General features: G+C 40.2%; 2 protein-coding genes across 5 annotated transcripts in view; one reads left to right on the forward strand and one right to left on the reverse strand.

The window, feature by feature from the left end:
* The first annotated feature begins 711 nt into the window (after positions 1 to 711).
* On the forward strand, positions 712 to 24,749 carry RTP3 (receptor transporter protein 3). Of its 4 annotated transcripts, none has more exons than XM_027522605.1 (3): positions 712 to 874; positions 2,596 to 3,334; positions 24,532 to 24,749. In XM_027522605.1, the coding sequence occupies exons 1-2, from the start codon at positions 720 to 722 to the stop codon at positions 3,329 to 3,331; spliced, it is 891 nt and encodes a 296-aa protein (XP_027378406.1). In that variant the 5' UTR covers positions 712 to 719; the 3' UTR covers positions 3,332 to 3,334; positions 24,532 to 24,749. The 4 variants fall into 4 exon arrangements, with proteins under 4 accessions (XP_027378406.1, XP_027378407.1, XP_027378405.1 ...); XM_027522606.1 differs by lacking the exon at positions 24,532 to 24,749 and adding an exon at positions 15,955 to 16,043; XM_027522604.1 differs by lacking the exon at positions 24,532 to 24,749 and adding an exon at positions 3,655 to 4,008.
* Positions 8,401 to 24,788, reverse strand: part of LRRC2 (leucine rich repeat containing 2) — a 39,011-nt gene continuing 22,623 nt past the window's right edge. The window contains exons 5-9 of the mRNA XM_027522602.1: positions 20,165 to 20,301; positions 18,405 to 18,550; positions 16,639 to 16,794; positions 13,784 to 13,920; positions 8,401 to 10,568 (exon numbers count right to left, since the gene is read on the reverse strand). Of these exons, the coding sequence (XP_027378403.1) occupies positions 10,519 to 10,568; positions 13,784 to 13,920; positions 16,639 to 16,794; positions 18,405 to 18,550; positions 20,165 to 20,301 (626 nt within the window). The 3' untranslated portion in view covers positions 8,401 to 10,518. The remainder of the gene's footprint in view (positions 10,569 to 13,783; positions 13,921 to 16,638; positions 16,795 to 18,404; positions 18,551 to 20,164; positions 20,302 to 24,788) is intronic.

The following is a 24,788-nucleotide window of genomic DNA, read 5'->3' on the forward strand; positions in this document are numbered from 1 at the left end:
AGTTGCATTCCTATAGGGCAAAAGTGTGGTGGGCTATAACAAGAAAAGAATTAACTCAAGCGTCCAAGGTTACAAACATTAAAGCTACTACTTACATTTCTATATACCAACTATATTAATCAATACACTCCCAGGGACACAGTAGGTAAGGGATATGGAAACTTGGCAGCAAGCATTAGCTCAACAAAGAAATCCTCTACTAGTTCTATTCTAACAATTTTAACTCTCTGAGAAGCTCTGCATTGTTAGACTATCTTAAGCTTCCCGTGCCTCTCGAGGTTGGGAGGCTGTGAACAATCACATGTGCAGCTGCAGGAATCTGAACAAACCTGTCAGGCAAGCTAGAAAGTCATCAGAATTGAATTGAATTGAATTGAATTGAAACACTCCTATTATGAAACAGTGAATTGAAACACTCCTATTATGCCCAGGAGACTTATTAACCAGAATTTTAAGTTGATTTTCTTACAGAGAAAGGTGGTCGGGGATAGCCCTCTGTTAATGTCAGAAGAGTTGGTGAAAGTTGTGAAATAGTAAAACAGACAGATTTTGGTTTTGGGGTAGATGCTCAGGCAGGTCCAGGGGGCCTCTCAAGCCCCGACTTGCCTTGCCCGTCAGGGCTCTCCCACATGACCTTGTCATGGGTAGGAACTCCCATGCTGGCTCCCGGCAGGAGACACTGCCACACCCAGCTCACTGCGATGGCAGAGATGGCAGAGATGGATCTGGACATGAAGGTGTGGAAGCGAGTGTTCCAGGAATTAATTCAGGAGGTGAAGCCATGTCACACATGGCAACTCACACTGGACAAAAGCCTTCTTCCTAACATCCTGAAGCCAGGGTGGGCACAATACCAGCAGCGGACCTTCGCCCGGTGAGTAGGGAGTGCGATGGAAATATTCCAGAAAATTCTTGCTCATTTCTTCTTACTTCATACACTCATTACTTTTCTTCTGCTCGTGCTTGTAAATTGGAGATTACAGGAAGGTGCCCATCATCCAAGATGCTTTAGCTTCATTAAAATTTTTTTCCTTATTACACTGAACCGCAAAATGAAAGCAAGACTGAGCTAATGCCCAGAGAGAGAAAAAACAAGCTGTGAGTGGTGAGAAGCAGTGAGGAAAAGAGAAGGGGAGGAAGGGAGGCTATTGCGCTCAGCCACACGAGAGCTGGATGAGCAAGGCTCAGGGCACATGTTCCCTGCTTTGGGGACACCTGGGATCCAACACAGAGTCTGTGGGGGGGAGGCCCTGTGTGCTAAGACCCCCTCAGAGAAGGGGTGGAGGGTGGTGAGGAGCTGAGCAACACACAGCAAACCTTGGCCCTCTCTACTCCGAGCTGATGGAGTCTTTTTATTTTTATTTTTTAAAACTCAGTGTTATCTATTTATTTATTTTTGCCTGCGCCGGGTCTTCACTGCTCTTGTACTGGCTTCTCACCGCAGCGGGTTCTCTTGTTGCAGAGCACAGGCTGTAGGCACACGGGCTTCAGTAGTTGCAGCACATGGACTCAGTAGTTGTGGCGCACAGGCTTTAGATACTCTGAGGCATGTGGGATCTTCCCCAACCAGGGACTGAACCCATGACCCCTGCACTGGCAGGCAGATTCCTATCCACTGCAGCACTGCAGAAGTCTGATGGAGTCTTTTAAAAATAGGACCTTCTGAGGTCATTCAAAGTCTAGCCCTCTCTTTTCCAGTTGGGAGAGTGGAACCTCAAGGGTTGGGGGTGGGGGCCTAGGGCCCCATCCCAGAACTGGGGCCGTGCTCAATCCCTTTTCTGGGAGAGGATCCAGGCAGAGGAAGCAGAGCTCTTCTCTCCTGGTGGTGTATGTTTTCCTGGGCGAGGAGCATCAGAGCAGAGTCTCAGCTCACTGCTTACAGTCTGGAGGCTGGAAGTCCAAGATCAAGGTGCCAGCTACTCTTCTGGGCCACAGGCTTCTTGTTGTGTCCTTACGTGGCAGAAGGAGCTGAGTTGCTCTGCCGGCTTGCTTCTGTAGGAGCACTAATCTGAGTCCCCAGGGCTCTGCCCTCACATCCTAATCACCTCCTAAAGGCTCCACTTTCTAACACCATCACCTTGGGTGTTAGGATCCCAACGTGGAAATTTGGGGGGTACACAAACATTCAGACTGCAGCATTTATCCACATCCACTTGTATCTATTTGTGGATTTCAGTTCAGGGTTCTTGGGGCTCTTGTACATATAGCCTCTGATCCACTTACATCTACATGTGAGGAAGCCTTGGTTTGGGGTCAAGAGACTGGAGCTCCAGTCCTGGCTCTTCCACTTGCTGGGTCTCCAGGCATGACATGTTTCCAGGGTGTGCCTCATCTCTAAAATGATTACACTGGACTTGGAATTTTCCCAAAGTCCCTTCCAGCTCCAAGGGTTTGTGATTTGCTGTTTTCATGGCAGACATACCCGTGGGTCACACTGTGTGTCGGTGGCATGATGGAGACAGGAACATGGGGCTCAGGATTTCTTCCCACTAATCCACGACCCCCATCAAATCACGTCTCTGTGTGTCCTTCCCACACAGCCCACAACTTGGTCATATTGAGCCAAGTTATGGGTCTTGTCTTCTGTCTCCATAGGTTCCAGTGTTCCTTGTGCTCTCGAAACTGGGCCTCTGCCCAAGTTCAGGTCCTTTTCCACATGCACTGGAGTGAGGGGGAATCCAGGGGGCAGGTGAAGATGAGAGTCTTTGCCCAGAGGTGTCAGAAGTGCTCCCAGCCTTCGTTTGAGGTTCCCGAGTTCACAGAAGAGAACATCTCAAGGATCCTGAACAACCTGGTGTTGCAAATTCTGAAGAAATGCTATAGAGAAGGAATTAAGTTCGTGAAGAGTCCTATGATTAAGGCCATTGCTCTCAAAGGGCCACATAACAGTGACAACTGCGAGGCATGTCTGCAGGGTGTTTGTGTCCAGAATGACATAGGTCTGGCTGTGCAGTCACCAGTAGCCCTGTCCTTTCCCACAGTAAGCTCGCCCACCCTTGGGATCACTGCTGAAATGCCTTCTCCCACGAGTGGAAGCACCAGAGGGGAAGCAGTGATGAAAAAGAAGGTATTACCCAGATCGTGGTTTCCTGAGCCCACACCAGCTGAGAGCCTCCCTACTTCGTGGAGCCCAAGAATGAACACCAGCTTCCAGAGGGAGAGAAGAGACCAGGATTCCTCCTGCGATCAGAGCTTCTATTCCCACCCAGCCCAGCATCCCAGGAGCACAGGCATTGGTTGCTGCTGTTTCATCCTCACTTTAATTGTAATTATAATCATCATCGTAGCTGTAATTGTGGTAGCAGTCACTATCAGAGCCTCAAAAGCTTGATCGGTGAGTTTATAAAATCAGACACACAGTCATCTACTGTATAATCCCACTGACGCAAAATATTCAGATTAGGTAAATCTAGAGACCGGAAGTAGATTTAGGGATGCCAATCAAAGCACAGGGAAAGGAGAAATGGTGGACAACTATATAATCTGTATGGTGTTTTGGGGGAGTGACAAAAATATTTTAGAGGTGATGGCTGCACAACACTGTGAATGCACCAAATGCCACTGCTGTGTTCACTTAAAAATGGCTAATTTAACGTAAAGCTCACCTCAATGAAAAACAAACAAAAACACTGTAATTTCATTCATTCTCTGCAGAACTGAGACTGAGGCGTTTATGGCTCATGGAACCATTTGGAAATCTCATGCAACCCGGGGGCCCTCTCACCAGAATACTTTGCACAGACCTTCTGTTGTCAGTCTGTGGAGGTGTTTGCTGTTCAAAGCATTTGCCTGAAAATCCAGGTTCTAGGTCACAGGTCTCCACTGAGGAACTAACACACGGCTGAGGGGTGAGGCAGGAAGCTCCGCCAAGGTGGGCAGTTATCCTGCCAAGGTCCATTTAACTTATTCTTTGTACTTTACTATTTCTTGTCACATGTTTTGCAATGTATGTTATTAGCAGAATGGGATAATGATGTGATAAATAAATACACACCCATTTGGTGTGTGTGTTCAGTTTCTCATTGACAGGGTTGCACAACCAAAATCATCAGGGTGGTTGGTGGTGGGGGAACCCTGCTCTGAAGGACCAAGGGTGGAAGCCTGAGCGTGGAGTCTCAGCTAGATTCTGAAATCCAGTTGTTTTTGTACAAGTTTGCTGTTCTGATTAATGAGAAGTATTTTAAGACTCATTCTCACATCTTCTTTTAAACGTAGAAATAGGAATCCTCCCATTTACGTGGCTAAAATGAAAGCAAAAGTCATTTACAGCAAATGCTCCTTTTCCCTAACCCTCGTCCCCTTCTCCATCCGTCTGCCCCCTCATCAGTGTCAGCGGTTCCCACAAGCACAGGGGTGGTCTGGTCCAACCCGGCCTGCAGGCTGCTCCCTCTGGGGCAATCTCTACAACTACATCACTTTGCAAAACTGAACCTTTGTAGCCATTAAGCAACAACTCCCCCTTTCTCCTTCCCCCTAGGCCCTGCTAAGCAACATTCTTCTGTCCGTTTCTTTAAATTTGACTTTAGATATCTCATATGTGTGGAATTATGTAGTGTTTGTCTTCTTGTAACTGGTTCATTTCACTTAGCATAATACCCTCAAGGTTCACCCATGTTGTAGTATGTGACAGGATTTCACTTCCTTTCTGGGGCTGAATAATATTCCAGTCTATGTATGCACCATATTTTGTTTATCCAGTCATCTGTTGATAGACACTTGGGTTGCTTCCATCTCTTGGATGCTGGAACTAGTGCTTCTGTGAACTTGGTGCACAAATATCTCTTGAGACTCTGCTTGCAACTCTTTGGGATATATACTCAGAAGTGGAACTGCAAGATCATATGATAATTCTATTTTAATTTTTTGAGGAACCTCCAAACTGTTCCGTAATTGCACCATGTTACAATCCCAACATAAGGATTCCAATTTCTTCACATTCTAGCCAACATTTATTTCATTTATTTTATGTTTTTTTTTAACATGTAAGCACCATATCAATGGTATAAGGTGATATCGTATTTTTGATTTGCATTTCTAGACAATGCATTTTTTTTATGATGAAAGTTTAATCTTCCAAGGCAATATCAGAAATAATATTTGTAAGAACTCAGCACAGAGATAACTACTGGGAACACAACCCAAATGTGTGGGTAAATTTTTCACAGACTTGAGCACAGTCTACATACCTGTATTAGACAAGTCGCTATTAGACTTAAAATAAATAGCAGGACAAGACAGAGAAAACACATGCCTAAGAAACAAGCACGTAGGAGAAATGGGGGGGCCCCACAGCCCATAAACACCTGGAAGCTGTGTGACCAGTGAGGTGGGAAGACATGCTGGATCATTAACATAAAAAGGGGTTCAGGGCTTCCCCGATGGCTCAGTGGTAAAGAATCCACCTGCCAGTTCAGGGCACACTGGTTCAATCCCTGGTCTGGGAAGATCCCATACGCCTCAGAGCAACTAAAACTCCTGTGCCACAACTATTGAGCCTGTGCCCCGGAGCCACAACTCCTGCACCCACGTGCCATAGCTTCTGAAGCCTGCGTGCCCTAGAGTGCATGTTCTACCACAGGAGAAGCCCCCACAGTGAGAAACCTGCACACCACACTAGAGAGTAGCCCCAGCTCACCGCAACTAGAGAGAAAGCCTGAGCAGCGACGAAGACCTAGCACAGCCAAAAACAAAAAGCAAAATCAAAAATTTTTAATTAAAATTGTTTTTAAAAAGGGGGTTCCTAGTGGAAGCAAATCATTACATCTTAAAGTGGGGATCAGCCTTAAAGATTGTCTTCTCCACCTCTATTGTTTGCAGGTGGGGAAAATGAGACTCCCCCAAAGTGAAGTGATTTTTCTCAGGATGGTAGAGTGCATTTGTAAAGGAGCTGGCCTTGCAATCCGGGCTCCTTGAGTTCCAGTGTTGACTATCGGTCCCTTCAGGAGGTTACCAAATATATTCAGAAAGTCACAAGAATAAACGTGCTCTCAGTGAGAACCAGATCTATTTTGGACCAATTCATCACTAGTACCTGAGTTACAGGAGCTACCTGGGGTTGACCAGTTACAAGTGAAAATAGATTGTGGTGTAGCAGCTGATTAGTAAAGACTGAAATCCTAACCCCAGACAGTGTCCCTCCTCCCCTCAAAGCCACACCTCTACCGCTGCAGGCTCAGCCTTGGGTCCTCTCTGTCCGCCTGGTGAATTTCACAGCCAAGGCAAATTCATCTGTGTACCATCGTATCTTCTTTGATCCCAGTACCAGGGTTCTGCTGCTTTCCTTCCTAAGAATTATGAGTTAAGGCCTACTCAGCTGTAATTTGCTTCTCCTGTAATTTATATTACACTGCAATAAAATGACAGAAGCATCTCAATTTTTCATTCTGATGACACAGCTGGAGACTCTAAGCAGAGATATTTGAGTTGCCTACGAACACTAAAGTTTGGCACCATTACAAATTTTAAAGCTCAGATGTAATTTCCTAATTTTTAGAAATAAAACCAATGTACATACCATAAAATAAGCATTTAAACCTAAGTACACCACAAAACAATAACTAAGAAGACACACATATGGCCAAAAGCACATGACAAAGTGTTCAACATCACTAATTATCAGAGAAATGCAAGTCAAAACTTCAATGAGGTATCACGTCACATGGGTCAGAAAGTGTGACATCATCAAAAAATCTACAAACAATAAATGCTGGAGAGTGTGTGGAGAAAAGGGAACCCTCCTACACTATTGATGGGCATGTAAATTGGCACAGCCACTGTGGAGAACAGTTTGTGTGTTCAGTCGCTCGGTCATGTTCGACCCTTTGTGACCCCATGGACTGTAGTCCACCGGGCCCCTCTGTCTATGGGAGTTTCCTGGCAAGAGTACTGGAGTGGGTTGCCATTTCCTTCTCTAGGGGATCTTCCCAACCCTGGGACTGAACCCACGTCTCCTGCATTGGCAGGCAGATTCTTTACCGCTGAACCACCAGGAAAGCTGGATAACAGAATGGTGTTTCCTTAAAAAATTAAAAATAGAGCTACCATATGATCCAGCAATTCCATTCCTGGACATATATCTGATGTAAAACATACTTCTAAAAGATACATGCACCCCAGTGCTCACTGCAGCACCATATGCAGTCTAAATGTCCACTGACAGAGGAAAGTATAAAGATGTGGTATGTGTATGCTGCTGCTGCTGCTAAGTCGCTTCAGTCGTGTCCGACTCTGTGCGACCCCATAGACGGCAGCCCACCAGGCCCCACCGTCCCTGGGATTCTCCAGGCAAGAACACTGGAGTGGGTTGCCATTTCCTCCTCCAATGCATGAAAGTAAAAAGTGAAAGTGAAGTCACCCAGTCGTGTCCGACCTTTAGCGACCCCATGGACTGCAGCCTACCAGGCTCCTCCATCCGTGGGATTTTCCAGGCAAGACTACTGGAGTGGGGTGCCACTGAGCCATAAAAAAAGAATGAAATGATGCCATCTGCAGCAACATGGACGGACCTAGAGATGATCACACTAAGAGAACTAAGTCAGACAGAGAGACAAACACCACATACATCACTCGTATGTGGAATCTAATTTTTAAAAATAATACAAATGCTCTTCTTTATAAAACAGAAACAGACTCTACAGACTTCAAAAACAAACTTTCAGTTACCAAAGGGGAAATGTGGGGGGAGGGATAAATTAGCAGCTTGGGATTAACATACAGACATTATAAAATAGATAACCTACCGTAGAGCACAGGAACTCTACTCAATATTCTGTAATAAGCTATAAAGAATCTGACAAAGAATGAATATATGTATAACTGAATCGCTTTGCTGTACACCTGTAACTAACACAACATCATACATCAACTACACTTCAATTAAAAAAAAAAATCACTAAAGGTATCTAAGTTTTCTTTCCATTCAAAAGTAGGGAGATGCATCAAGGCAGGAAAGAATAGGAGGGGAAGACAGTAACTGCTTTCCAGAGATTGCTCCTCACAGTCCTGAGTTACTCTAAACTGGTGTTTGGCAAGCATGTCAAATGGTCGTTCTAGACAGCTAAAGTCAAGAAATCTAGTGTAGGTCTTGTTATTAATTAAAACGCACTACTCAATGATTTCACCCAAGTGTCTTTACCCCTTTACTTTCAACATATGAAAAATGGGTATCATAATAAGCTTTTGGAACCAGGACATTTTTCTAAGAATTATATTTTCTTTCATTCATATTGCTTTAATATTTATACCTATATTCTACGTAAATTACTTTTCCAAATTATGAATCAATCCATATGCATCATGTAAAATGTTCAGATGGCTCTTATTTCCACTAAGATACTTAATCTACTTTAGAATCTTTCTGCATTTTTACATTTATATGAGTAAAGAGTATTTCTACAAGCCTCATGTTTAAGCTATATTTATTTAATTATGTTATTAAACATAATAAACATTATGGGATGTTATATAATACGAAATAATTACATATCAATGTATTCAGTACTTTTTCAGTTATTTTTATGTAACATCGATTTAAGGGGGTTTTTTTGCACAAAAGACTGGTTTTATTGAAATAAATTTTACATGAGTTATGGACAGTCAATTTATGTGAAAGCCCTCATTTCCCCCCTTTTGAGGTACATTTTCCATTTGGCTGTTATGTAACATATGCTGTGGCATGAGATAAAATTCCAAAATCATTCACATAGTACAACTGATAAATTTGCATTATATTTGTAAAGTGCTATAAATAAAAACACAACTGTTTGAGGTTCAATTAAAGTGACTTCTCATTTAATTGAGAAAAGAGACTCTCCTACTCTTTTCATCTCTTAACCTACCTCTCAGAGTTTGCCTTTAAGTTGAAGCAGTGCTCTATGGAACCATTACTATGTGGCTTTAGACTGTTCTGTCTGCTTTATATCTGTCGAGGATAAAATATTTAGAAGTATGATTAAACCTATGAAGACAAAATATTGAGTGTCAGTATTAATCCCTTGGTTCTTCAGATAAAGAAATAAAAATCATTCATTTCTAGTCCTGATTACGGAGAAGGCAATGGCACCCCACTCCAGTACTCTTGCCTGGAAAATCCCATGGATGGAGGAGCCTGGTGGGCTGCAGTCCATGGGGTCGCTAAGAGTCGGACACGACTGAAGCAACTTAGCAGCAGCAGCAGCAGCAGTCCTGATTAACTTCTGAAAAACCTAACTGACTTGACTTGTGCTGTCCAACATGGTGTTACCTTTGGCTATTTAAATTTAAGTGTAATTGAAAATTTACCAGACATTGTTCAAGAGCTCAAGAAGCACATACATTTGTCAGTTACTAAATTAGACAGCACAGATGCAGAGCACTTCCTTCACAGCAGAAAGTTCTACTGGACAGCACTTGGCTAGACCACAGAGGACTGGATTGATATTAACACATATGAATATATGCAATTTTTCCATCTTAGTCACAAAAGTTACTTGTTTAAACTTATCTTCAACATATTCACAATCTTGTTTATTTTAGCCCAAGATAATAGTATAAAAATAGATATTTGTATAATTTCTCCAAATCCTATAATGTGATACCAAAGTTCAAAGCCCCCTAACGAACTCCTTCTTTGCCCATGTAAACTCAGTCTCCTCTGCTCTCTGGACCGCAGTGGCTCACCCGTGAGCAAAGTCTTCCTCTGGCACCTCAGGGAAGCCTTGCGAGGGACTCCTCATCAGTGTGGACTAGTCATTCCTGCTACCTTATATGACGGGTATTGGAGGACGGGTCCCCGGAGGCAATGCCTCTGCTCTGTGCTCTGGCATGCATCCTGGGACCCCCAGGAGGCCCACTCGTGGCAGGCTGACCATCATGGAGGCCCCACCAGGCTTCCCATGACCGGCCAGGCCCACATGTCCTCCACTAGAGCCACCAGAGCACCACCTGAGCCCAGTGCCTGGACAGACAATCCAGCCTGTCCTTCTGCCTTCAAGGCCCAGGTTATCCCTAAAGTCTTTCCTGAAAGCCTAAACTTGGTAAAATACAACTTAAAACATACGAAAATAGCAATTTGTATAAACCCAAGGAAAACCGTCCTCAGTAAAAGAAACGATGCGTTAAAACTCTTTCAAAATAACAAAATAAACTCTCATCTGACTAGTTCAATATAAATACTCTTTTCAACACCCCTTTATCCCTGGATCTCCAAAACAATGCAGTCAGCTTCAAAATTTGGTCTTTTAAGTGATAATTTTTAAAAATAACACATTTTTTAAAACATTAAATGTGTATTATTTGGAAACAAGTAAATGCAAATGAACCTTTAAATATCAATATATAAACCCACTTATCGATTCTCCAGTCCACAGAGAGAGGTATTCACATATTTGAAATTTGAAAGTCATTTTTCCTAATAACTACGACAATGGTTTCTAGACTTTGCCTTTAAGCCCAAGCCATTACTTCTCTATGACAACCCACAGCAGGAAGATTTACAGCTCCACAGGTCAGGAAAATTCTGTAGTCTTCTGATGGATGACATCAAAGCTGAAGGCTGAAAGATACTTTGGTGGTATAGCTGGGAACAGATTCTGCAACAAAAAGAAAAATATATACTCAACCACTCCACATCTTATTATGAAGTGTAACTACAGCAAAATTCAAATTATTGCCATTTCATACTCCAAGTATAGAGATAAATGCATTTATTTATCACCATTAAGTCAATCACGACAAATGTGTAGTCATGCTTCACAGATATTTAGACCTAAGATAGAAGAATGCATTATTTAAGATTGATTTTTAATTTTTAAATTTATATATATTTTTTCTTTTTTTTTCTGTGTGTTTGTTGCAGCACGCAAGTTTAGTTGCTATGTGTCATATAGGATCTAGTTCCTCAACCAGATATCAAACCTGTATCCCCTGCCTTGGAAGGCAGATTCTTAACCACTGGACCACCAGGGAAGTCCTGAAGATTAACTTATTATTAATTTTCATTCTTTTGTAATCTTTCCAACCACCTTACACAAGCTACATCAACATACTGGAAACTGTATGAGCCTAAAATAATAAAAGTTGATAAAATAGAAATATACAGCCAAGAACTATAGATGCCAGGTAGAAGAGAATATGGTTTATAAGAGAAGTCTGGGCTATTCCTAAACCAAGCACCATCTTATTAATAATCATTTTATCATTCTTGCTCTTCCCTGGTTACTGCACACTCTTTCTCTCTTCACAGCCAAAGTTTTTCAAAGGCTGGTCTATACCAATGGTTCTCAGACTCAAAGCATCAGTATCACCTGGGAACCTCTGAGAAATGCACATTCTCAGACCCCACCCCAGACCTGATGACTCAAAGATTCTGAAAGTGGAGCCTGTAGCTGATTCTCATGTTCACTAAAGTGTGAGGACCAGGGAGAGGCCTCACTTCTTCAACATTCTTGAATCATACAAAGTTGGACATCCACACAGACTCACCAAACTACTTTTTTTTTTTTTAAATATTAACTTTTTATTGATAGCCTACAAGTCTTTTTCACATGCATTTGTGTACACCTCTTTCTATTCCAAAACTAAAATCATATCGATAAATCTACTTTTTAAAACAAATTTATTTATTTATTTATTGTGGCTGCACCCTGCGGCATGTGGGATCTTAGTTCCCTAACCAGGGATTGAACCCTCACCCCCTGCATTGGAAGGCAGAGTCTTAACCACTGGGCCGCCAAGGAAGTCCCACTAAATCTACGTTCTTTTCCTTACAGTGATGAACTCTCTAACTCAGACATTAGTCTGAAAGGGAAGGAGAGAAAAGAGAGAAGATAGCACGATGAAGAAGAAAGAAACTTAAAAAAATTCAAAGCATATGTCCAACCACATCTAGGTTGATCTATTAAGAAATCACCATTTTTGTAGGTCATACACAGCTGAATACTGGCAATATCATTTAGTGCAACCTAATATGAATATATGAAGGATGCGTGAGTGTGTGCATGCATGCTCAGTTGCTCATTCATGTCTGACTCTTTGCGACCCTGTGGACGGCAGCCCACCAGCTCCTCTGTCCATGAGATATCCCAGGCAAGAATACTGGAGTGGGTTGCCATTTCCTTTTCCAGGGGATCTTCCCTACCCAGGGATTCGAACCCACATCTTCTGCATCTCCTGCATTGCAGGCAGATTCTTTTACCACTGAGCCACCAGGAAGCCCATAAGAAGGATAGAATTATGATAATTATTTAGAAACCAATGAATGGATTCAAAACCTATTATCACTAAAGTTAACTTTTAAAATCAAACCATTTTTATTGCTGGCCACATAGATGGAAAGATTAATACCTGTTTTCTCTAATCCATTCTTACATTTTTATAATAGTACTATAACAGAATTATGAACAAATGAATAAAATACAAGAAAGTTTTCTGCAAGAGGAAAATTATACAACCCAAAGATAAATTTTGACAAATAAATGGTTCTGGTATTTCAGTTTCATGTTTAATATAAATTTCTAATTTATTTCATAACATTTCAGGATTCAGGATTAAGGATGGACAAACACATGAGAGGTAACTGTATAGAAATTTTCTTATTTTAACTGGAAAAATTTTACTTTGCCAATAAATGGTATTTTTCATTAATGTCATGAGATACCTGAATATCTGAATGTGACTTATCATCTTCAGATACCCACTAACAAGGGAGCAATAAGCTCACATGTATGATACTTTCTGAGAGTGACTGAGGGAACCTGTCCCCAAGTGCTTGTCTTCAGAGTCACGGGGCCAGGGCTACATCCTCCCTAAATCCACATGCACGACATCTTTCATTCAGGTCTGTACCCAGCTTATCAAAAAAAAGAGAACTGGAAAAATTAAGAGATAACTTGTGGGCACCCACGCTCAGAAAAGGAAAAAAAAGAAAAGAGGCAGCAAAAAAGAACAAAGACTAATTGATGCCTTTCCTTGAGTCTATGTTTCTGACAGGAGGAAGGGGTTCTAAGGCTTCTGGAACACTTTGGAAACAGCCACTGGGGAAAACACGTCACCTTTTCCTGAGCTACTGTGACTGCCCCGTTCCTCTGTATCATTTAGTTATGCAAAACCAAAACTAAATGCATCTACTTACTAATCTGCCCGGTGTTACTAGTGGTAAAGAATCAGCCTGCCAATGGAAATGTAAGGGATGTGGGTTCGATCCCTGGGTTAGGAAGATCCTCTGGAAGAGGGCATGGCAACCCACTCTAGTATTCTTGCCTGGAGAATCCCCATGGGCTGAGGAGCCTGGAGGGCTACAGTATGTAGGGTCGCAAAGGATCGGACATGACTGAAGCGACTTGGCATACACACACTAATCTGTCATTTTGTTTTTTCCTTTTGTGATATTTTACAGGTATACTTTGATTTATATAACAGATGACTTTTTTAGAAGTTAAATTTAAATGGATTTTGACACGGAAACTTCTGTTCTATTAATTAAAATACTATTTTATCAATATCATTTCATTACAATCCCACATAAAGTTAGTAATGCAACCTTCACATCTGGCATGTTTCCCGGCTTTTCTGTCACATGGTTGAGGATGTATTAAGCAGGCTAATACACTAGGAAATTTTGATTATTTAACGAAAGGAAATGTATCTCTCTCTTTTTCTTTTTTGGTAAATAGAAAATAATTTACAAAGTAACCTGCCCCTAACCAATCAAGTTTTATTTAGTTTGGCTTACAGCAATAAATGTGTTGCATGAGTGACTGGAATTCCATACACTCATTTTAAATAATTTTACATATGAATAACCTACCTCTTTCTTTAAGATCTTCAATATAGGCTTTCATAAATTCTTTATCAAAATGTTGGCGATCTCGTTCACTCTCCATCATTTCATCACCATCTTGACACTGGGTATTCTCAAGAGGATTGTCCTTAAGACTTACAAATCTATTCAAGAGAATATGGAAAATACCACCACTTTCAGCTGTGCACTTGTAATTGTGCAAAAACCTCAGAAGTCAACCTTTGTGGCACTAAATCCCAATTTCTCACTTCTTCTTGGAAGTCACAGATGACCACATAATAGTGTCACCAGTGGGATTTCACCGTGCAGAAAGCCAGTAGGATTACTGGATTCAGTTTATACCAGACTGTGCAGAGGCTTGTTGGGAAGATGAGAGGTACTTAGCCACAGACAGCGGACAGTGGGCATGAGGTGAACAATAACCTCTCCATCAGATATGATGCCTTACTATGTTTGATATTACTCCCAGTTAGTGACAGCAAACTCTTAAAATGTTGTGGCTATGTTGAAAAGGGCTCAGATGAAATCCCCATCAAAGAAATATTTAAAATATGGACTACTGTGACAAAAAAAAAAAGCTAAAGGAGACAAGCCAAAATGGCATTTGACCTAATTTCTTCACAATTTTGAAAGATCTTTTGATGTGAAAGATTCTACAAATATATCTATTCAAAATAGGAAATCTTTCAAACAGTCTTTGGTTGCAATTGTAGGCCCTACTAAGTCTTGGGGAATTTAGTCTACTTGCTTTGGTTTGTAGAAGAGATGTTACATACCTATATTACGAATATACATATATGTGTATATATATGATATCAGCCACATAGCTAGTGAAAGATTCTACAAATATTTCTATTCAAAATAGGAAATCTTTCAAACAGTCTTTGATTGCAATTGTAGGCCCTACTAAGTCTTGGGGAATTTAGTCTACTTGCTTTGGTTTGTAGAAGAGATGTTACATACCTATATTACGAATATACATATATGTGTATATTATGATATCAGCCACATAGCTGTTAGCTTTATATATATATACATATATATATATATATATACCCCAGTTAATTTTCCTTTTAACTTTATTTAATAGCTAAATATGGGGAAAGCAAAAAGGCTTTACTTCTTATGTACATAGATCCATTTAACTTTTCATTTGCAATTTCTTTCATTGAATTTTTATCACTTTTTTTAATCCAAAAATAAGACATATACCTATATTTTATCATCTTTCATTTTTTTATCAAAGTAATCACTGTACATATCTTAAAATTTGAATAGCACAATGATACTTTTTATGTAAAGCAACCCTGCCCCTTCGCTCCTCTCCCATCTCAAAGAAATTTGTCATTGGTCAATCACTGTTTTTACTGAATCTATTTGAAATTATCTTTTACCATGGAAAAATACTTGAATGTTGTTCAATCAGGTGAAGGTATTCCTCCCCTTATCTTCAACTCCCTCTATTTCCCTAACCTTCCTCCCTCCCAATTTTTACCTATACTTTTATTTTTTCAACATTTTATTATGAAACTTTTTCAAACATTCAGCAAAGTTGGAAAATGTTACAATGAACACCCCTGTACCCACTCCTAGGTTCCACATTAAACACTTTACTGTACTTGCTTTATCACATCCCCATCCACTGATCTACCCACTCCTCTAGCCACCCATCAAGCCACCTGATTTTTTGAAGCCTTTCAAAGCACATCACAGACATTGTGTAGTTTTACACTGTTAACGTCAATACCATCCACGTTCCGATCTGTAACCACATTTAACTTTTCTATCTTGTTTGCAGTTTGATTCTAGAATTGAAAACCAGTTTATAATATTTGTGTGTTTGTGACAATTATCTGGTAAGTCTTACAGATACCTTCGTATTTTGAAAATGAGACAGCAAAATGTTGTCTGGACATCTTTATATGCAGACAGCGTTTGCCCGGTGGACAGCCCTGCTGTGGCTGACCACTCAGGGAGCAAATCAGTCTCCTGGGGAATCTCCAAACACAAAAGTCCAGGGTCATTCCCTCGGGGCCTCCCTAAAGCAAACCTCACACTTTGGATCAGTGGGCTAGACTCTTGGTGCTGAGTGATCTGCCCAATGAAATCAAGGAGATCTGGAAGGCCGGGGATCACCCGTTTGTATGAAGCTTTCCTTTTGCTCTTTCTGTTTTTAGCACCGTGGCTCAGTCTACACCTTCCATACCTGAAATCCGACTACCACGCATCTTTGGAGTCCTCCAGGATATGGCTCATCTCTCGGTTTGCCCTCTGAGCTTCAGCCTATTTCATCCTGTTTCCATCAGTCACCAGTGTGCCTCTGCTGAGTATCTCCCAGAAATGTGTTGGGACCTCTCATTCTGTGAGGGCCTTAACTGCTTCTTTCATCGTTGTGGGTCTATACATTTTTTCCCCCTCATCTTAATGGGGTCTCAAGATTGACAGAGGTTAAGTACATCATCATGTATCTATTGTTGTTATCATCATTAACCTGGCAATTCTCATTCATTTTATAGCCTCCTTCCCATATTTAATTTGTGGCTTAATCCAGATTCCTTTTTATATGTTACTTATGACTTTATATGTATTTATCTATGTGTGTGTGTGTGTGTATTCGTGCCCTGGGCACATATCCCTCTGTGCCTTCAGCCAGCAGGTAGCATTTATCCAGAAATCCTTTGAGCTATACCTCCCCATGCCATTGGCCAAAGACTTCAAAATTCCATATGAAAGCGCCAGAATTTCTTGTTCTCCGAGTAGGAGAACCATTGAACATGGTTCCTGAGACGGAGGCCCAGGCTCCAGGGGCTCCTCGCTCTTACCTTGTGTCTGAATGGGTCTCTACTGGGCCGTCTACTCACTTTAAAGGAGTGGAGGAGTCACAGAGGGCTGTTGGGAGCTCCACCAAGTGGTCCCCGCTGACGACTAACAAGGTGAGCTTCTTAAGGTTAAGCAAGGCATAAGGAAGGTAGGTGAGCTTGTTCTTGTACAGGAGAAAGGTCTGCAGTCCTTCTAGCCTAAGAAGATGTGAAAGGGATTAGAACTCAAGGACTTAGCCTCACAGCCAAGAAAAGTGAATTACAGATAAATTCTAGTAGGAAATCCCTACTTAGTTTGTTTTTCATATATGACCCTTATAAGAATAAACTGGCTACAGGATTTAAATAAAGTCATACGGGGTGACACGATTTGGGTTCTTTGTTTTTTAAGTTTTTACTGAATTAATTGGCAATGGAAGATACAGATATAGCAGCAGGATAAGCAAATTACACAATATACAGTAGGCCATGATGGAACTTATAAAATCAGTGTATCTGCCATTCTATCTAGTATCTACTCTGTTCCCACAGGTAGATATGGGAAAGAAATCATATTAGAGCTGCAGTGAGAATAAACAAATTTTGGTAACGTATTTCCTCTTGTGAGAACACAGTTACTATTCTCTCATCGTACTTTAACTTTAAATAAACCTGCAGAGTAAGAAGGAAATGAGCAAAATATGGTCCAAATATGTTATTCTCTGTTTTCCATTGTCTTCTAGCTCAATGCCTGCCTCTCTAGCTTTTTATTTCACTCATCTGCAAAATTTTGACTGATCCCACAAAATATTTCACAAAGTTCCCCTTGTGTTTCAAACTAAAACAATTCCCACTTAGTCTCATAAACCAGGAAAGAATCCATATACATCACATGTCCCAGGAGTAGAGAAAGGTCATGAGATGGTGTTCAGGACCAAGCCATTTTCAGTTCCTGTGTCCCAACAGCTTACTATTCTACTTTATGATGAACACTATGGAGTCCCGGAGGCCAGAAAGTTTGTTTCATCCACACTTGAACTCAGCCCACTTCCTGGGCCTGCCGTACAGAAGCCTAGTAATATTGGCTAATTGAATAAATGAATGAATCTATCTTACATGATTCTGTACAGTAGTTATTTTTTAAAAAATGAAATAGCTGCAAGGAGAGAATTTAAAAACCTTACTAAGCATATCAATTTTGTTTGAAACATTATGTATAATAAAGCAATAAATGAAACTGATAAAAATTATCCTGATAGCCTATATAGAATGAAATGTTTCTATTCCATACATAATGAATTTACTTTTCCACTCCTAGGGAGTAAGGGAAAGCTAAGCTTCCATTCTACTGACTAAAGGACTAAAGTAAAACAAAGATGTGTTCAAATTGTGTGTGTGTATATGCGTATATATATTGCATTTAAACTGTATATATACATATGTATATATATATATATACAGTTGACCCTTGAACAACATAGGTCTGAACTGCGTGAGTCCACTCATATGCAGATATTTTTCAATGGTAAATATTACAGTATTGCATGGGTCTGTGGTTGGTTGAATCTGCAGATGCAGAGGAACCCTTGGTACAGAGACCAACAAGAAATTATATGCAGATTAAGTCCCTCATTGTTCAAGGGTCAGCTGTACATGTATCTGTATGATGTAGACTGACAACTGTCTTATTCTATAAAGAACCAAACTAATTTCTCAGAACCAAGAAACTCTGGAAAATTAGTTGATCTTGGAAAACACTCATGTGTCGGGCATGTTTGAAATGTTAGCGACTAGTTCATGTCCTGCACCTTCAGAATGCAAGTAGCTACCTGTCTATGTCTTGTGGCAGGTCACTCAGGTTATTGTTGCTGATATCCAACCACTTCAAATTAGACATCCGCAGGACGCAGATCGGGACGCTGGCAAACTTGTTTGCTGAGATATCTACGAATGAAACTTGCTTCAAATTACTTAACTAGGAAGGAATAACAAAATATTCTAATTACTTTTTAATTTTTTAATTTATTGGGGTAGCATTGATTTATTACAACGTTGTGTCTAATTAGTTTTTAACAGTGGGAATTAAGTTCAACTAATAATTTTTAGATTGACGTCTCTTACCAAAGGCATTTATGTGAACATATGCAAAACAGATAAATACAGTATATATTCTGAACACCTGTTGTGTGTTGTTCACTGTGCTACCTTCTAGGGGTAATAAGACGAATAGCTCACAGTGGCTGCCCTTGAGGTGTTTATATTTTCATAAATGAGCAAGGCTAATTTATGTAGTAAGAACTAGTGTGAAGAAGTTTCCAATTTGCAACACTCAGTAACAGAGAAAGGAGTGAGGTGAGAGTCAGGGGTCAGGAAGGAGTCACAGAGAATGGAGTGTTTGAATTGGGTCCTGAGGTTCCTTGACAGGTGGAAAGGTTGGGGAGGACACTCAGGTGGGGAACAGCACGTGCAAAGCCAGAGAAGACAGAGTGTAAGCCTCAAAGAGTAGTATGACCTAGCGAAGCCTGTTTTAATGGGTTCTGGCAAGTCTTCAGGAGACTCACACTTGAATTGGTAAAGAGACACGGCAAATGATCAGAAATCTCCACTGTTATTCGGAAGGGCATGCCCAACAGGACTTACTCATGGAGTGGACATGGGGCACGGGAGCAAGAGAGGTCAAAGGTGAGTTGGCTTGCTGCCAGCCTGCACATCTGGGAGAGGACTGGGCCTCTCTGTAAACATGGGAGCACTGGGGAACGAGAAGCTTGTGGGAAAATCTTGAGCCCTGGCTGTGCCCCTCACCAGGACCATCCCTCGGCATGTCCCGGGTCACACAGGTGCTAGAGTGGAAGCAGACACTCCCTCTCACCCAGAAGTTTCCAGGAAAGAAGAAGAATACGCCTTCCGGGACTAGACAGAGTCAGGGGCCAGGGCCTTGTCAGAGCCTCACCAGCGACACTATTTTTAGCCTATTCATTAGCAGCAGGATTTGTGAGATCCTTATTGCTCTTCAAGCACAAGAAGCTTGTTGAGTTTTATTTAACAACAAAAACTGTTGACTTTCATCTGTTTCATTTTATCAGAAAATAATTTAAAATCATTTCCCCAATGAATACAGACAAAAAAGAAACAAATGGATATTTTTTAATTAATGGACTTCTCGAATCATATCTATGGGCTATTTTACTTATCTGCATTTAAATTTTTAAAAATTTTATCCACTTTATTTATTTCCAATTGTTTCCAATTTTTTTCTACATTATGGGTAAACAAGTTGGGATCTGCATTATGGACATCAGGCATCACATATTAAATAGACATTAGATAAAAATACCTTGCATGAAAATAGGATTTATTTTGCCTAGTTTTCTTTTGATAGCGGCTCTGAAATTAAATTTGAGTTGTAGCCAAGTGTAAGCACATTTCTAAAGACTTTATATTAGCTGGTTTAGGATGATTAAAATGTCATGAAAATGTGACTTAAGTAAAGATGGATTTTATCTTCTAAAACTTGTTCCCATATTACAGACCATTCCGTGTCACAAACCAAGTAAAAGTAAATCACCATGCAAAAATGTTTCTTTCTTACTTCAAAAGGGAGCTCGGTTAATTCTAGATTTCCAGAACAATCCAGTTTCTCTAGATTTTCACAGTCTCCCAGTTCTGGAGGAATGCTCTTCAGATGGTTGAAACTCACATTGAGTTCCTTGAGGTTCTTCAAACAACCTGTTATCAGAAGAAAAAATCAACAGGCATGGTGCAGGTTCATTAAGGTCTTTTAAGGACAAAAAGCAAAACAAAGATGTAAAACATTTGTATAAATGATGGTGGCAAAGGCATGAAACATGATTTTGTGTTTGTTTTCTAAGCACTCTGATTAAATGTCTGCTCATCTTTTATCTTAAGCATTTTGGTCATAGATCAGAGCATTTTTTGCTTATTTTTTATCTGTTTAATCCTTTGTGAAACTATAGGCAAGGGGGATGTGGGGGATTTTTCCTCCACATAGACTGAGTCAGGGCCCAAAACCTGCAAACCTCTCTAAAATTGTATGATGAATGAAGTAACAGGCAATGGCTTTGAAGTGGTCCAGTTCCTAGGGGTAGACTCTGATGGGAGGCAAGCTAAGTACTGAAATACACCCAAAGCTCAATGTACATGGTAAATGACTTCAACAAGAAGACTGTTCATAGGCTGCATAGAATTCATTTATCTTTCGCTTCATATTTGCATTTATTAATTATGACATATTGTGCTTCCTAAATAATATGTGTGCTTTTAAAAAGCCTAAATCCCTTTCACAGGCAGAAAGCAAACACACTAAGAATATTAGGCAATAACAGATTGATGGAGAAACACCACATCCCACTTCTGACCAGTTTCAAATCAGAAACCAGTACAAGAGTAAATATATTTAATATTCCAAAAATCATGTCACGCATGATCTAAAGCATTACTTTAACATTCTTAATCTAAGTTTAAAAGTTAGAAAACCAAAAGTATTGTTTATTTTTGCAGAGCAGGCACTCAAAATACAAATTTTCTTGCCATTTTATAAATGAGAAAGGGAAACAAAGAAAGACAGTATATTGGCGGTAGAGCCACTTCTGAGTCAATTTTTGTGGTCTCACTGTTAGAAGATGATGATGATGTTGTGAAAATCAGTGGCCCCTCTAACTTACCCACCTGGTATACACTGCAACTGCAACCTTACAGTCAGGTATTGGTGTCAAAATAGCAGGATGGATTTGGGGGCTAATATAAAATAACAAAAGATTGTTTCTCTTATGGGGAGGGCTGGGGAGTGTGTGATCAGACTAACGCTCTCCATAGGCCCAGCTTCTGTAAGACAGGGTCACACTGCACAAACCTTCTTCAGTTTAAATAAGGAAAGTTAAGATTGGCACAGATAGTGTGAATGTTCTAAGCTATCTAGTCTCCAGATTCAGGAAAGTAAATGTGTCTATTAAAGAGTTACCTGATCTGGTTGGTGGAGGCCTTTGCTCCAGTATATTAAGGACACATTTATACCAACCGTACATGCATTTATCGCAAGGGGATGCAAAGAGAAGATGAGGTAATGGGAGAGAAAACTGTATACAAGTTCCTTCTAGCTGGTGCAGAGAAAAAGTAGCAGCTTTGGCAAGTCTACCTCAGATATAACATTTTAATAATTTACAGACATAAAGAAATTGTATGCGTATGTATTCACATTGTTGTTCTCCTTGCCACGTTTTCATGATGTCTGATCTCATTATACAAACACTACTTTTCCTCTCTCAACAAATAAGAACTTGGCATTATTCATCTGAGATGAACTCAGTAGTCCCCATCAGAGATAGCGAACAGCATTGTCATCAAGCACCATGAGCCTGAAGATCTGGGAAAAATCAGTTTTTCAGTGTGACAAGGGTCCCAAGTCACAAAAACCAAAATAAAACCTTTAAGGCACTGCTATGGTCTGAAAATTCATACGTTGAAATCCTAATGCCCAAAAGTGATGTTATTATTAGTAGGTGGGGTCTTTGGGAGCTAATTATGGTTGGGTAAGATCATGAGGGTGGAGCTCCATGAGGGATCCATGGTCTTGTAGAAAAGATCCCACAGAGCTCCCTGGCCCCTTCGACCACGTGAGGATGCAGGAAGAAGTGTGCAACCCAGAAAAAGGCCCTCCGTCCACCATGCTGGCACTCCGATCTGACTCCAGAACTGTGAGCAAAAAAATTATTTTATTTAAAAACCACCCAGTCTGTTTTTTTTTTATAGCAGTCTGAATGATCTAAGACAGGCATCATAGCTCCAGCATATTATATTTCTAAATAGCTAATGAGTCTATCCTTTCCTGCAATGTTCCAGGATCTTTTCCAACTGAAATGAAATCTCCCTACTTATATAGCCCATTCTCCCAGGGCCCTCAGACCTAATTGCCAGTGAGCAAAATATAATCTAATTGGGGTACAATTTGTTGTCCAGAGGCTTCTAGCTTCTAGAGCCCAAAGAAAGCATTAAGGAATTTACATACTTTAAATTAGTTGAGTAAACAGTTTTAAACTACTTCAATAATTAGCTATTTTAAACCCATTTAATGATTATTCCTCAGAGTTAAGAGGACCACTAACTGTCATGCTTAATTTGTCAGAAATAATTGTCCTGATAATGAGAAACAGGATACCCCATTTGGTGACCACTTCCCCTCACCCACTCTGCTCAGCCAATGCTCAGTTATTCTCTAAAATAGCTCTGTAAGAGATCCAGTTCCACCTCCTTTACAAAAGAGAGCCATTCAACACAAAAGAGCTTAAAAAAAAAAAAAACAGAAAAACACACAACTCTTCAGTCCTCTTTCTAGCCAATCACATTCTGTTGATTTTTTTTGTTTAATTTCTCTCTAGTGTGTAAGGAGTTATACCTACTCCACCAGGAAAAGACCATGTCTTGAATTAGCATATGTTTAGTTCTTTTCAGCACATTTGGAATGATTTGTCCTAAATGTCCACAATAGTTGTGCTTGAAAAGAAGGTGTATTCCAAACACTCCAAGTTAATAACTCAACTAGCATCTAAGAAGCAAGCAAGCAACAGAAAATAACTCCCTAGAATAAAACAAGGGCCAGTTACATCACCTAAAGACCCTCTTTTTATTATTTGACCCTTACTTTTCTTATGAATGCCCTATGTAATGATAAAAATGTTATACTTATCCATCACAAGAATCTTCAGACTAGGGATATGATATATTTCTCAGCCACATGAGGGGAATTTTTGTGACTCTGCCGAAGTCACAGGTGTATTTGGCTGAATTATATTCAGTTGACTTGAAATAGACTCAAAGTTACAAGGTGGATAAGATATTTATGTATGACTTATATCCAGTATAGAATGTGTAAAGTTTCTGAGATTTCTTTCCCCTCCCCTCCCACAGTGTTTTTGACATGCAAAAACACTCAACTAGGGAATTTTAAAGGTGGCAAATATTATTTAAAAAGTCTGACCCCTTATCCTACAAAGGAGGATACTAAGATGCAAAAAAATGAAAGTATTTGCCCAAGTTACTCAGACTAGAATTGTGTCTTCAGAATCTTAGATCTAGTGTCCAATTACTTAGTTTAAATGTAAAATATTCAAAGAACAAGTTAAATAAAGCATGCCATAATCATCACTCAGCCATTAGGGAGAATGAGGAAGGATAGGATATTCTGATATTGAAAAATAACATTTATGTAAAGATAACAATGATGAAGATGATGAGAGTGGGGAAGTGAAAGTCACTCAGTCAGTCGTGTCTGACTTTGTGACCCCATGGACTATAGAGTTCATGGAATTCTCTAGGCCAGAATACTGGAGTGGGTAGCCATTCCCTTCTCCAGGGGATCTTCCCAATCCAGGGATCGAACTTAGGTGTCCTGTGTTGCAGGCAGATTCTTTACCAGCTGAGCCACCAGGGAAGCCCAATGATAGTGGTGGTGGCTAGCAATTGTTGAGGGTTGATCTGTTCTAAACGCTTTCTTTGTATTAACTATTTAATCTTTACAACAACCTTGTGAAGTAGATATTATTATTATCACCATTTTACAGATAGAGAAACTGAAAACCAGTGAGTGACCTGCCTAAGGTGACCTTTCAGTAAGTGAAAGACCCAATCAGCCTGACCCTAGAGTCCATCCCCATCTTCAAGGTATGATAAGGGAAAAGAAGGCTTAGGCTGAAGAACACAGTGTGAGCTCTTCTATGGAAGTATGTTTAGTGTGCATATACGTTAACATCAGCATACATATAAATATATTTAATGGGCATATATTTTAACATATATTTATAAATATGGCTACAATGTAGAGCTCTAGAAGAACATTGGATATGTGTATAATTTTGATACCAGGAAATAATCCTTGCTGAGAGAGCTGACTTTACATTTTATGTCTTTCTAGAATGTTTAATTATTTCGCCCTGCTCATTACAGACGTTTATGGGGATGATATGTCTCCAGAAAGACTTGAGTGTCTTGGAAGAATCATAACGACTATGTGCCCAGAACAGCCATGTGCTTCACACACAAGAGAAAGAGAAGCAGTGACGATCATTATCATGGACTTCACTTACGGTGAAGCGAGTGAACAACAGAATGATTGAAAATAAAGAATCTGGACCAAAATAAAACCATAAGCTAAACTAAACTCATCAGTGGACTCTTATGTGGCAACAATATATTGTATCTTA

The sequence above is a fragment of the Bos indicus x Bos taurus genome, chromosome 22 (assembly GCF_003369695.1).
Source record: "Bos indicus x Bos taurus breed Angus x Brahman F1 hybrid chromosome 22, Bos_hybrid_MaternalHap_v2.0, whole genome shotgun sequence".
NCBI lineage: Eukaryota > Metazoa > Chordata > Mammalia > Artiodactyla > Bovidae > Bos > Bos indicus x Bos taurus.